The sequence below is a fragment of the Trachurus japonicus genome, chromosome 14 (assembly GCF_045865225.1).
Source record: "Trachurus japonicus isolate A0001 chromosome 14, Traja_1.0".
NCBI classification, from domain to species: Eukaryota; Metazoa; Chordata; class Actinopteri; order Carangiformes; family Carangidae; genus Trachurus; species Trachurus japonicus.
The window spans coordinates 19824571-19837438 of NC_140920.1; the positions used below are offsets into that span (position 1 = coordinate 19824571).

At 40.9% G+C, this 12868-nt stretch overlaps 1 protein-coding gene across 1 annotated transcript; it reads left to right on the forward strand.

The window, feature by feature from the left end:
- The first annotated feature begins 669 nt into the window (after nt 1–669).
- foxred1 (FAD-dependent oxidoreductase domain containing 1) lies at nt 670–9078 on the forward strand. Its single transcript, XM_085798261.1, has 11 exons — nt 670–998; nt 1427–1647; nt 2084–2194; nt 2888–3006; nt 3118–3212; nt 3729–3830; nt 4988–5064; nt 6000–6160; nt 8129–8258; nt 8352–8456; nt 8580–9078. The coding sequence occupies exons 1-11, from the start codon at nt 839–841 to the stop codon at nt 8832–8834; spliced, it is 1536 nt and encodes a 511-aa protein (XP_085654387.1). The 5' UTR covers nt 670–838; the 3' UTR covers nt 8835–9078.
- Nucleotides 9079–12868: the final 3790 nt, after the last annotated feature.

Below are 12868 nucleotides of genomic sequence, written 5' to 3' on the forward strand. Positions count from 1 at the left end.
CTGTTAAGGTTCAACTTACTCTTATACCTCCTACGTATTTACATACAAAGCGTCACATAATGTAGGCTATATGTGACTGTAAACATGCTTTAATAACTTGGATGTGACTAGATTGCGAGAGAATTATATTTTTGCAATATTTTCTGGTTTGGTTGAGCGAAAGGTCAATATTATGGTTAATTTATTGAAAACAAAACAAAATATTCACATATTAAATGTATTTATAGCTTATAGTTAAATACACATATTGTTGTGGAAGCAGGCATTCAGTGTTGCATTGCTGTATATACTACACAAGAATAAGGATAAGGTAAACCAAAGACGGTTTAGTATCTTTGGGTAAACTAACTACAAAATGAAATCCTCATCAGCATGTGATGCTCTTAGGGGTGCTGATGAGTCAATTCAAGACACTATGGATCATGTCACCATACCTTAGGGTCCCTGAGACTTTCTATAAATTGAATACCTCGTAAACTAAAGAAATTCATCATATTAATTTATAACAGCAAACGTGTTAGTCCACCGACCTTGTTTAAAATCCTAATCAACACCTCTTCCTCAATCCAAGTTGTGCTCTCCCATGTGGAGGGGAGGTGAACTTTATTTTGAAGGGCAGCACGACTCATCCGGTCTCGCTGTGTCTAGTGTTGACTCCGCTCTTCACCTGTGACCTCGCTGTCAGTCAGTGTACAGATTTGACCGCCTGCCTGCTTTAGGAAACAGAGACATGCATGTGTGTTCACACCAGTGTCGTTTGGGTCTGCGTGGTGTTTCGGGCTCGGTACTGTCCGTTTAGCCGACCAGTTAGCTCCGTTAGCTCCGTTAGCTCACGGCGATGTCAACGTGGCGGCGGCTGCAGGTGAAGCTGCGGGCGGCCGGCGGACTGCTGTCCTTCAGACGGGGGACGGAGCAGCAACACACATGGCTGCTGGGACATGTACCGCTGTGTCAAAGCCTGAGCACGGGCAGACCTGTCCACAACAACTTCTTCAAAGGTGGGAGGAAGTCAGGAAGTGTCTGATTTACATTGCAGTTCACTGTGGCATGCAAAAGCACGTCAATAAGAGCCTTTAACGTTACCTACGGGAAACATGAAGCAGTATTTACTACAAATATATTTAACTTGTACACAGCTGAAATATTAGTAGCTTCTCTATAATTCGGCATAGTATTTTTTAATGTAAACCTTTAGCTAATCCCTCTACTGCTTACAAGTCAGGACGTCATTTGGCGGACTATGTAAAGCTATTAATAACACACTTAAAGCTTTTATTAAGGCGCTTTAATAATATGTGACTTTATATGCATGCCGTATTGGAGAGCCGTAGCTACAGATGCAGGAAAGATGTTGAGTTGTGAGGTATGAGTCTCCATGTTTTAAATACCGGTGAAGGACAGCAAAGTTTGTGCTTTTCTGGATCAGATGTGGAGGCCGAGCTGGCAGCCATGAGGAAGAAGGCGGCGGACGCGCTGCCCGGGAGCGGCTGGAGCCCCTTCGAGCTCAACCCCAACCTCCCCCCGGAGAGGGCCGACATAGTGATCGTGGGTGGCGGTGTGGTGGGCTGGTCCATCGCCTACTGGCTGAAGCAGAAGGAGAGGGTGCGAGGGGCGCTCAAAGTTTTGGTGGTGGAGAAAGACCCAACGGTGAGAGGACCAGTCATGTCAACCCTACTAGTTTATTTGTTTACTTATTATACAGACCATTTCTATAATACACCGCTGTACATTTGGTTTATATATGTTGCCCTGATACTTTTGGTGGCATGCATGTGTGGTTGCCATGTCCTGGTTGTATTATGCAGCTGTGGTTGACATTTTATCCCAAGACAAATTAACTTCTGGACAATAAGATTATCTTATTTTATAACCTAATACTGTTTTTAAGTTTTGGGTGGATCTTGAACGACAGTCTGCTGTCATACAAAGAAACAAGTTCTGTGAAGGTGGTATTGTAGATTTGCTGTTAATGGGAAAAAATAGCTCAGCAGTAAGCAGCATAATCTACACCAGGCTTGTGTTCCTTCCTACACATGAGAAAATGCTTATTAACTGCTTCTTGTTGTGTTTGATTCCCCTCTAGTACTCCCAGGCCTCCACAGTGCTCTCTGCTGGGGGGATCCGACAGCAGTTCTCCCTGCCTGAGAACATCCACCTCTCCCTGGCCTCTGCAGACTTCATGAGGAACATCAATGTAGGTTGCACACTGAAGTCACCAGTGTTTTTGGAGCCTCTCTCGGCTCGCTGCACTCTGGCAATGACTGACAGCCCTTCAAATCATTAAATGTGACAGCAGCGCATGGTGCTTAGCGATTGATACTGTGCGCCCATGTTTCGCAGCTTTATTTACACAACAATTACACCATAGTATCTATCAGTGGCTGTTTTCAGTCCTGCAGCCTCAAAATGCAGTTATGAGTCTGTTTCAGTTTTCCATACTTTTATGAAAGAGTAGTGTACAATCAGTTCCCAGAGCTCCTCCACTGAACCATCTGGGTCTGTCTCCCACACAATGCCTGCCTACCAGCACTGCTGAAGATCATAAATGAGAATATTATATCTCAAAAAAACTGAAGTGTAAAGATGATGGTTGACCTTTTTACACTGACTTCCTGGATAAGACATAGTTAAACCAAGAAATGTGTTTGTTCAGTTAAGCCGTGTCGCCTTATATTTCATAACTATGAGAAATGTTGAAATATTCCTTTAACAACCCTGTTGTCTTTGCTGTAGCACCACCCTGAGGACAGAAGTGTTATTTATAGGCCCAGCACTGCTGTGGCTCTCAGGAGTGCATACTGTATGTGCATGCATTTGCTGGAGGCGACATGATGCAACCGTGTTACATGATCTGTAACCCAGTCGCGTTCCTCCTGTCTCCTCTCAGGAACACCTCGGTGTGCTGAACGAAGACCCGGTCGACCTGCAGTTCAACCAATCAGGATACCTCTTTTTGGCCAGTGAGGAGGTGGCTCACATCATGGAGGAGAACTACAGCACCCAGAGGTGCCGATATACCAGAATGAAAGAAATCATTTTCATACTCAAGGGGGAAAGTTTGACCGGCTTCAGGGTGACAGTTTAGTGTCAGTCATTTATCTAAGTGTGTGATTCCAGGTACGCTGGAGCCAAAGTCTCACTTCTCTCTCCCACACAACTGAGGGAAAAATTCCCATGGATAAACACAGATGGTGTGGTGCTCGCCTCCTATGGTGAGTGCAAATAAAACATCAGCTGCACTGTAGGTGTAAGAGAACAAGGTGTGTTGAGTTTGATGTCATATTACCCAGCTCACCATGTTCTAGTTCCTCATACACACTTGATTCACTGCACACCTGTAGGCACTGCTGATGCAAAACGTTTGAGGATGTCACATTAGGTCCTGAGAGAAGACAGTGGATATCTGCACCAGTGGATAAGTTTAAAAAAATGTATAGACTAAATAATGAATTGCTTGATAAATGAAGCAATTTACAATAGTAACATGTTAGTTAATTAACACCTCATCCTAAATCCAGTTTGTGCCTTTCATATGGAGCTAAAACTGGGATATATGAAAAACATCATAATGCAATTATATGTGCAGATATTAGGATTTAAGTATGAATGGTCATTTTTGCTTTTGCTTTGATAATGTGCAAAAAGACGTCTTTGTCATTATTATATCAGATGTTTGGAATCTTCCACAGCATCAACCCACCTTCATTTCCTCTTGTCTTGCCCTCCAGGCCTGGAGAACGAGGGCTGGTTTGACCCCTGGACTCTGCTCAACGCCTTCAGAAGAAAAGCCATCTCCATGGGAGTCGTCCAGTGCTGTGGAGAAGTTACAGGTTTGTTAGAATAATTTAATACTGATGGACAGGAATATGTATAAAGCCTGATTCCGCTTGTATGAGCATATGCTTGACAGATTTCTCCATTCTGCTAGTGTTACCTAACAGACACACAGGGCCAACATGTGGAACAGCAATGAGCAACACCTTTCCTGTTTTTACTGCGGCACAGACGTTTGTATTTTAACCAGTGTAAACCTGCATGTGGACCATTAAGTCTGTGTCCACATCAGACTGGGTTTTGTTTAAAGCAGAGAAGCCATCAGATCTGAACCACTGGGAGAAATCTAATCATTATCATGAGTCCTCAGAGCAGGAAAAGGCAATGAGATGCAATAATTAAATCAATCCATGCAGTTTTACAGTGTAAAATGCACAGATGCATGTGTAAAAGATTTTGTAAATCTGTGTGAAATCCTTAAGATCTGTAATCACAATTAACATGTCAAGTTAACAGCAATCGAGGTGCATTAGAGAAATCATAAAAGGAGAATTTAACACCTCAAGGACTGACAGTGAAGATGCATGAAGAGTGACTGCAAACAAAATCAAAGCCAGTTTTATTTTTCACAGTTTACACTCCAGGGTCTTAAAATTTGACAACCAAGTAAACGGCAAGAATAAATCTGACTTAGATTCTTATTTGAAAGTTGACAGTTGACAGGTTTGATGAATTTAGTACCCGATATGAACAGAAAATTAATAAATGGATAAAAAAAAGAAAAGGTTGTTACATCCTGTCAAAAGGTGCAAATAAGCCAAAAACTGCCTCGACTCTGAATCAGACAGAACTCAAGAATATTTCTAAACTGTAAGAAAAATCTCACAAATACAAGTTAGAGTAAAAAAAAAAAAAAGTTTGACAAGTTCAGGCCTGGGAACCCTAACCCTTTAAAAGTGAATATCTTTTATTCTGGTATATCTCTGCAGCTCTGCAGTCATTTGAATATTATTTATTCAATGTTGGCACAAGTCTTGATAGAACATAGAAGATTGACAGAAATGTATAAAACATATGTAGATCTATCTACACCACTGGATGCTACCATGGGGTGTTTTGCTTATTACCAGTGTGAATGCAGAATGAGCTTATTATTGATCTGTTTTCAACAGCTCCTGCTGCTTTCTGATATTGATGTTTATCTCCTCCACAGATTTTAAATACTCAGTAAACGTGTTGACAAATGCTGCTGGTGACAACGTGGATTTCAGGAGAATAAAATCAGTCAAAGTAAGTGATAGTAACAGCAGAAGAGCGTTACAAACACCCTTGTTTACATTTTGTATGAGTGCCAATGCCATGACACCTCTCTTCTTCATACACCCTCAGATTAATAAATAACAGGGTCAGTGAAGCAACACATTTACTCTAGCAAACTCAGTCAGGATGTATTATAGCAGAATTCAAGTCAAATTATATCATATAAAATTGACTTTTTCAGTTGTGTTTATATTTACTTTTACAGTACATGTTCAGAATTCATCCCAGATTAATTAAATTGAAATAGTTTATAAATGTGCAGAGCAATGATAAGAAAACAAAAAATACAGAGGACATAGTAATCTTGTGAATAAGGGGAAAACACCTTACTAACACGCCTGTGATTCATTTATATGATCTTGGGTCTCAAACTCATGTTTATTTTTATTAGTCAATCTGTCAAATTGTTTTCAAATTATATAATAGATTATTGAATGAAATGGTGAAAAACACCAATCATAAGTTCAAAAATTCAGGGTGACATCTTCAACAGAAGATTTTTTTTGTTTCACCAACTGACAAAAACTAATGTATGTGGAAAGATATTTAGTTTACAATGAAAAATGACATTTTTTCTTGATAAGTTACGTTATCAAGGGATGTATTGTGATTTAATAACTGTCTATTTAATACATTATAGTCTAATTAACTTTAACTTTTATGTTCTTCTTGGGGGGAAAAAAATGAATTTCCATGTTCATTTATTAAAACCGCTTCTGATACTTTGACATAAAAGCTTTGCATTTTTCAACTTGAAAAATGTAACATCTCTTTGAAGTGTGTGCAAATTCTAGTGCAAATTGGTTGGGTTAATGTGGTTAATCCCCCTTCAAAGATTGGAAAGTCGACTACCACAGGAACAGCAGAGTGTTGTGAATGATGGGATATTGGCTTGTGTCGAGCAGGTGCAGATGCCTCGCAGCCTGGAGTACCAGCCAGTGGAATGTGCCATTGTGGTGAATGCAGCGGGAGCCTTTTCTGGTAAAGTGGCAGAGATGCTGGGAATTGGCTTTGGCCCCAAAGACACCATCGCTGGAATTCCAGTGCCCGTTGAGCCTCGGAAAAGGTGGGGCATTGACTTAACGGGCACATTTTCCCTTTAAATAACAGACCAAGTGCTGTGAAAATGTCTTTGGAGGCAGCTGCCGGGGCTTCATACGGTGCAGTTCATTAGTATTCTGACAGTTTTATCTGGACTCTACACTACAGTAAATTGGAAAACTGTCCAACTTTATAGTGCTTACTGTCAGCTTCAATTTGAGTGTTTACTTTCACGTCCGACAAACTATTAGAGAGAACTGTGGCTCTTTTTTAAACGAACCATAAAGGGTAAAAAAAATGTGATTTGAACTCTTTTAAACACTCCATTAAATCAGCACTAAATCCTCAGCCACTGCTTTTCAAAGTTACAAGTGGAGAAGAGCCAAAGCAACGACAAACACCTCACTGTCCTAAAACATCAAGGTAGAACGTCATTCTCTCCACATACAGAAAACATGGTTTCTACAGCATTCACCAAGTTAGAGTTAATTCTTAATTACCATACAGTGGTGCAGTGGTTAGCACTGCCACCTCACAGCAAGAGGGTTCTGGGTCTGAACCCACTGGCCCGCTGTGGCCCTTCTGTGGAGTTTGCATGTTCTCCCTGTGCATGTGTTGGTTCTCTCTGGGTACTATGGCTTCCTCCCACAGACATGCAGGTTAGATTAATTGGTGACTCTAAATTACCCAGGTGTGAATGGTTGTCTGCTTGTATGTTAGCCCTGTGATTGACTGGCGACCTGTCCAGGGTGTACCCCGCCTCTCACCCTAAGTCATCTGTGATGGGCTCCAGCTCCCCCCGTGACCCTAGTGAGAATAAGCAGCACAGAAGATGAATGAATAGAGTAGTTAATAATCAAGTTGAAGCTTGAGGATTAACTGAAATGAGCCTTCACAACAATGCCATTGTTCTCTCTAATTTCTGCAAATGGTCCAGTAATTGAAAAACAAAGTAATCTATTCAGATGAATGAACCAGAATAATAGTTTTCTGATCAGTGCTTAGGTTTTATAGAGTGAAAGTTGGCAAGTTGAGAAAGATAAAGTCTGATCAGGAAGTGACTACATTTCCAAAGGTCTCAGTTTTCGTCTGCCAGAGTTTTCAGACTCAAATTGGGGTGTCAGCTTTTCCAAAAGTCCAGATTTTCTGAGTCATGTGGATGGGAGACCAAATTATAGCAAAAGAGAGGCATTTCAAAACCAAAACACAGTAGCGTGGAGGCCACACAGGGGAGACTTTACCTCCCGGTGACCGCAGCCAGGACGACAACCCCTTTATGGCTACCAGCAAAAGATTACAAAAGGAATAGACAGCAGGGCAGCTGGGACAATGGTTGCTGCCCAACTGAATCAATGAGCCGACTGCTGTAGTGAAGGGAAAGAAGTAAAAAGAAACAGTATACAAGAGGGAGAAAGGCCAAACAGAGCGGAGAGGACCAGAACTTTTATATTACACAGATAAATAGTCTTCATTTCCTCCGCAAATGCCTTAAGACTTCACCAGAAAAGCTCCCTACCTCCCAAAACATTACAGTTTTAACAGCTTATATGAAATATACAAGCATGGAGTGAGGTCAGAAAGTCTGAGAGGTCCTTTCCCACAGTGTCTGTCTGGTAAATGTAATACAAATTGGTTCTGTTCTTTGGCCTGTATCTGCTCTAAAAGGTTGCCTCATATTTTGCTCTTCACGCAGCTTCAGCTTCTTAAAATCTTCATTAAATCCTTCCTCATGCAGCCTCAAGGAGCTCTCTGGATGATCCGAGCGCAGTTGTTGAAGACGAGAGTAAAACCTCGGGGAAAGCACTTAAACTCCGACTGTTTCCATGCCAAAAATTCACCGCTAAAATTAAATTATCCGAATGTTAGCATGAAATACATCAGCAGTAGCTTCGAGGGAAGGAAAGTACAGTTTAACAGGATTGTAAGAATACACTGTATCCAAGATATCCTTAATGTTGAAGACTGAACAACTCTTTTTTTTTTTTTTTTCCAGGTATGTGTATGTAGTCCACTGTCCTGATGGTCCAGGCCTAGACACTCCTTTCCTGATTGATTACTCTGGAGTTTACTTCAGAAGGGAGGGCCTGGGAGGGAACTACATCGCTGGGGCATCACCAGAGGAGGTTGGTCATATTCTATAAGTCGTTTCCCCTCCCAACTGAGCGTGACCAGTTTGATGGATGACCCAATTGCTTTTTCCATTTGTCTCTACACAGACGGAGGAGCCAGATATCGGTAATCTAGAGGTGGACCACCAGTTTTTTGAGGAGAAGATTTGGCCCAGTTTGGCCCATCGTGTTCCTGCCTTTGAGAAACTGAAGGTGAGGCCTGGGACACTTCTCTGTACAACTCTCAAATCATTAAAGAGTGAAAAAGCCACTGGTTAACAGCGGTGGCCCATTTGAAGCCATTCAAACAACATGACCTTTTGTTCCCCCATTCAGGTGACCAGTGCGTGGGCAGGTTTCTATGACTACAACACCTTTGACCAGAATGGCATCATTGGCATACACCCTCTGGTCAACAACATGTACTTCGCAACTGGTTTCAGTGGCCACGGCCTGCAGCACTCCCCCGCGGTGGGTCGCGGTGTGGCCGAACTGATCCTGGATGGAAACTTTAAAACTCTGGACCTGAGCGGACTCGGCTTCAGACGGATTTTTGCGCAGGAGCCCATGCTGGAGAGGAACATTGTGTAGTGACTCTACAGTTACTGAGATCTGGGAATGTGGTATCAGACATCAAGACCGGTCCCTTCAGGAAAAAAAACAGCATGAGTTTCTTCATGCTTCACTTACAGTTGTCAATGACTTTTAAAAAACCAAAGCATTCATTATCCTTCATCGTGCAACATTGGTGTACAGCCTCTGATGCACAGTGCCAGGATACTGGGGGTGGATGATGGGTCAACAAAACATCAGCCTTAAAGAAACGAAAGAGAGATTGTTTGTTTTTTTATGAGTAAGCATTGGTAGCGTCTTACAGGAATTTTCAAGAAGCCTTGGATCTGATTGGTTAGAAGTTGTTGAATTACGTAGTCTTCTCATCTGAACCTTAATTGTTTCCTAACTCCAGCCAAGAGTCAGAAAGCAGTTTTATGTTTGCAGCGGTGATTTGTAACGTATGGGCAAATGATGATCGTCCTGTCAGCAGGGTCAAATAAGAAAACAGTTCTATGTGTCACTCTGATGTAGCCTCGTAAACCAGCCTCTCGCGGAAGTGCATTTCATTTCATTCCGAGGGAGAGTCTGGCCTCATCCCCATTCTAAGCGTTTGGACTGAAACCCTCAGAAGGCCGAGCCAGTCAGCGTCGCCCGCTGTGATTGACACAGCACGTTGGCCAATCAGGGGCCGACTGGTGCAAAGCCCCGTCACTACAACAACTTGCTGATTGGCTGATTGGGGTTGTCTGTCAACGCTACTACCAAAGATATTAAACCGTCTTTGCTACTACTCCCGCCCAACTCCCGCCCACTCCAAACGCTTGCAGGAGGGATGAGGCCAGACTCTCCCGAGAAATGAAATGAATTTCCGCGAGAGGCTGGTTTACGAGGCTAACTCTGATGGGCAGTTACGATGAATGTTATTGTTTAATATGTAGGACAGGGAGAGAGTATGACAGCGTCATGACCAATAGAAATCATTCTAAAAAATTAAAAAAATAAGACGCAAGTGTATGCGTTAAGCGCATAACTTATCACTCAAGGCAAAAGATTTACTGGCATCCGTCCTCAGACTTGTGTCTTGTCAGAATGCTGTGTGCTTGGTTTTATATGTCATATAAAACCAAGCACACAGCATTGTGGAAGAATAAATGCATGAGAAAATCCTGGAAAGGAGAAACTATATTAATAACGAGAGAAAGACCAGAATCCTGACTTCTGCTTTTATTTCCACTGAAGCTGGTGTGGTGACCGTGACCCTGTGCCACATTTGTAGATAACTGTTAATTTAACATCAGCAACAACTGTGTTACATGCGTAATATACACTGTATTACAGTGTAATGCAATTCAGTACAATAACTTTTAAGTTACAATGCTCAGTTTTTTATGAAATCTCATGTATGTATTGATTTACATACACTTTTAATATATTTTCTGGTTCTTCTTTTTACAGTAAATTGGGGCTTTCTTATTACATCATTCTGCAAACTTTTGTAGAGTTACTCTTGAATCAGTGTATACTGATAATTGCTCCTTTGCATATACATGTGATCCACAATGTGATCCTTTATTAATAATCACCATTTTTATAGAAAAACCTCCAGTTGTGTGTCTTTGCATGTCTTCTTTAGGTGTCACTCCTCCTACAGATAAGGTATCCAATTCAGTTCATGGTAAATGCCGTGCAACCACAAAGTATACCTAATAAAATGAAAATGTTGTAGATGCTTGTCTGTGAAAGTAAAGAAAGGCCTTTGTAAATTTTAATTTTCTGTCCATAACTTGATATTTAATTTTGAAAAATTTAAGAGTTATAAATGCTGCTGCAAATTTAAAATCCACCTTTCCATTTATAGCACTGAAAGGTTGTACTCTATCTGGATTCATGTGGTTTCCCCTGTCAGGAGGAATGTTGTTATGTTTTCTTAAGAAAACTTTGAAATGGGAAAAATGACCCAGTTTCCACTCAATATGTCTTACAGTCAGAAAACTAAAATATAATGTGAGTATTTAAAATTCACATGCGGGTGGTTCTTCTGGTAACATTGCAACCCATATAAAAATCAGACTTTGTCATATTTTAATATTTGACCCATTTGAGTCCATGTAGACACACAGACTAGACATTTTAAAAATCATAATTAACTATTGTTGATTTAGAAGCAAACAAATAGAGATCATTTGGAAGTAAAGTTCCTGTTGAAAGTGATGCACATGGGGCAACATGCAGTACTATAGAATATCACAGGTAAGGTGTTGTATAAACACTGAGCACCAGATGGAGCCATTTCTGTGGTGATTTTTTTTTAAAGTAACAGGCAACACATGACACATTACAGGCAAATTGTCTGATATGTGATTTATGAGTCAATAGGTGATTATGTTAAGTCAGTTACACAGGCTCATCAGGCCTTGTATTTTTAAGAACATAATTCAAAGAACATGCCAAGAGTGGAATTGTTTATTCTAAATTTATTCTTCCAAACATTTGCCTTTCAATTTTAGAATATGGAAATGTCACACTGGAATGAAAATGTCACATGTGGCTGTTATGACTGAAAGATGATTAGTAATACTCCAAAGGTAAAATAAGGTCCTCTTGTGGAACACAAGTAATAACAGCACCTAATTCAAGACCCAGATACCTTTAATAAATTAATGTTGTCTAATGTCCAGGATGTAGGCTGGATTAGTGAGGTGTGTGCATATAAAAGTGTGATGACAGTTAGTCTGAGCCATGCGTTACACAGTGTTTATCTAATATTAGTGTTGACAAGCTTGGCTGATAAAGCTGTCTAATTCAATATGGTAACTCCTTGCATTTCTTTTTTTTTGTGGCTCCTGTTCAGCGCACTCTATATACTGTACTATTTTTACTGCTCTCCAGCTCAACGTAAACAGAAAATGTCTTAGTAATAGGTTCATTAAAGCCATTATTCCGTTGCTAGGTGCTGCCGCGGTGGCAGCCGGTCTGAACAGCTGTACTTCACTCATTGCTTAATCGCTACTAACTATTTCCTAGTGGCTCTTTGTTAAACTTTCTTTTAACTCTGGACAACTAAAGTTTTTAATAATGAGAGGACAAACGAGAGAACAGGCGATATCTTAGGAGGTTCTTGCCCTCCGAAGCCGCGCTGCAACTCCCCCGACAGGACATGGAAATCAAGGCACACAAGAGGGGCACAAGAGCCGGAGCGAGGGTCAAAGAAAAGCGGGACAGGAGAAACAACCAAATGTACCTGCCCTCCGTTGTTATGGGTAACATCACTTTTTGAACGGACTTGACCCTTTTTAACTTTTTTTTAACTGTTGCTGTTTCGGATATCTGAATCTCCCTGCAGGAATAAATAAAGGTTTCAATCAATCAATCAATCAATCAATGTGTATTCACTGTAGTTACGGCTTCCTACAAAGCCTAAGTTATTGTGACATATAAAAAGAAGACATGTGTAAGCTCAATCATTAGAAGGGGAGAAGATTGAATACATACATTTCCTGTATGCCTTGAGGAACATTATTAGCACCTGTTACGTAAAACTAAAGCATCTGTTTTGTTTTTCTTGCCCCTACAACCCCCCACTTCCTGTAGGAAGTAGCAAGAGCAGAAAAGATAACGGTAAAACCACACAAAACAGTGTGTAAGTGTGAAAATACAACTGCAAATAGCCTTGTGTATGTTTCCATTAAAGACAGGTTAAAAAAGTAATATCAACCCACACAAAACAGCACATTTGAGGCTCAGGTAAACTTAACTCCTCCTACAACTGTAAAATGTAGCCTAACTATAAACCCTGAAATGAGCATTTAGCATTACTCCAATCAGACAAATCATCTCATGATAAACCCAGACTCCTATTTGATGACTGAGCTGTGATTTTGAATAAACATTTTAGCAGCTGTTGCAGCAGGTTAAATGTTACATTTTAATAGTGGAAAACACTCTGCATCTCAAGAAGCAAACCTCCCTTTTAGCTCCGAGTGCAGAAGTACCCATTAGCACTGACCGATCTGGTCAGAGCTGTGGATTTAAATAAGGTGGTCAAAGACAGTGAAGCAGAAATGCCTCAT

What these genes read in the sequence shown, in the direction of transcription:
- foxred1 (XM_085798261.1), top strand. Translation starts at nt 839, where the DNA reads ATGTCAACGTGGCGGCGGCTGCAGGTGAAGCTGCGGGCGGCCGGCGGA. An exon ending in CCCGTTGAGCCTCGGAAAAG is followed by an intron (nt 6,161 to 8,128) that starts GTGGGGCATTGA and finishes TTTTTTTTCCAG; the next exon opens with GTATGTGTATGTAGTCCACT. An exon ending in CTGGGGCATCACCAGAGGAG is followed by an intron (nt 8,259 to 8,351) that starts GTTGGTCATATT and finishes GTCTCTACACAG; the next exon opens with ACGGAGGAGCCAGATATCGG.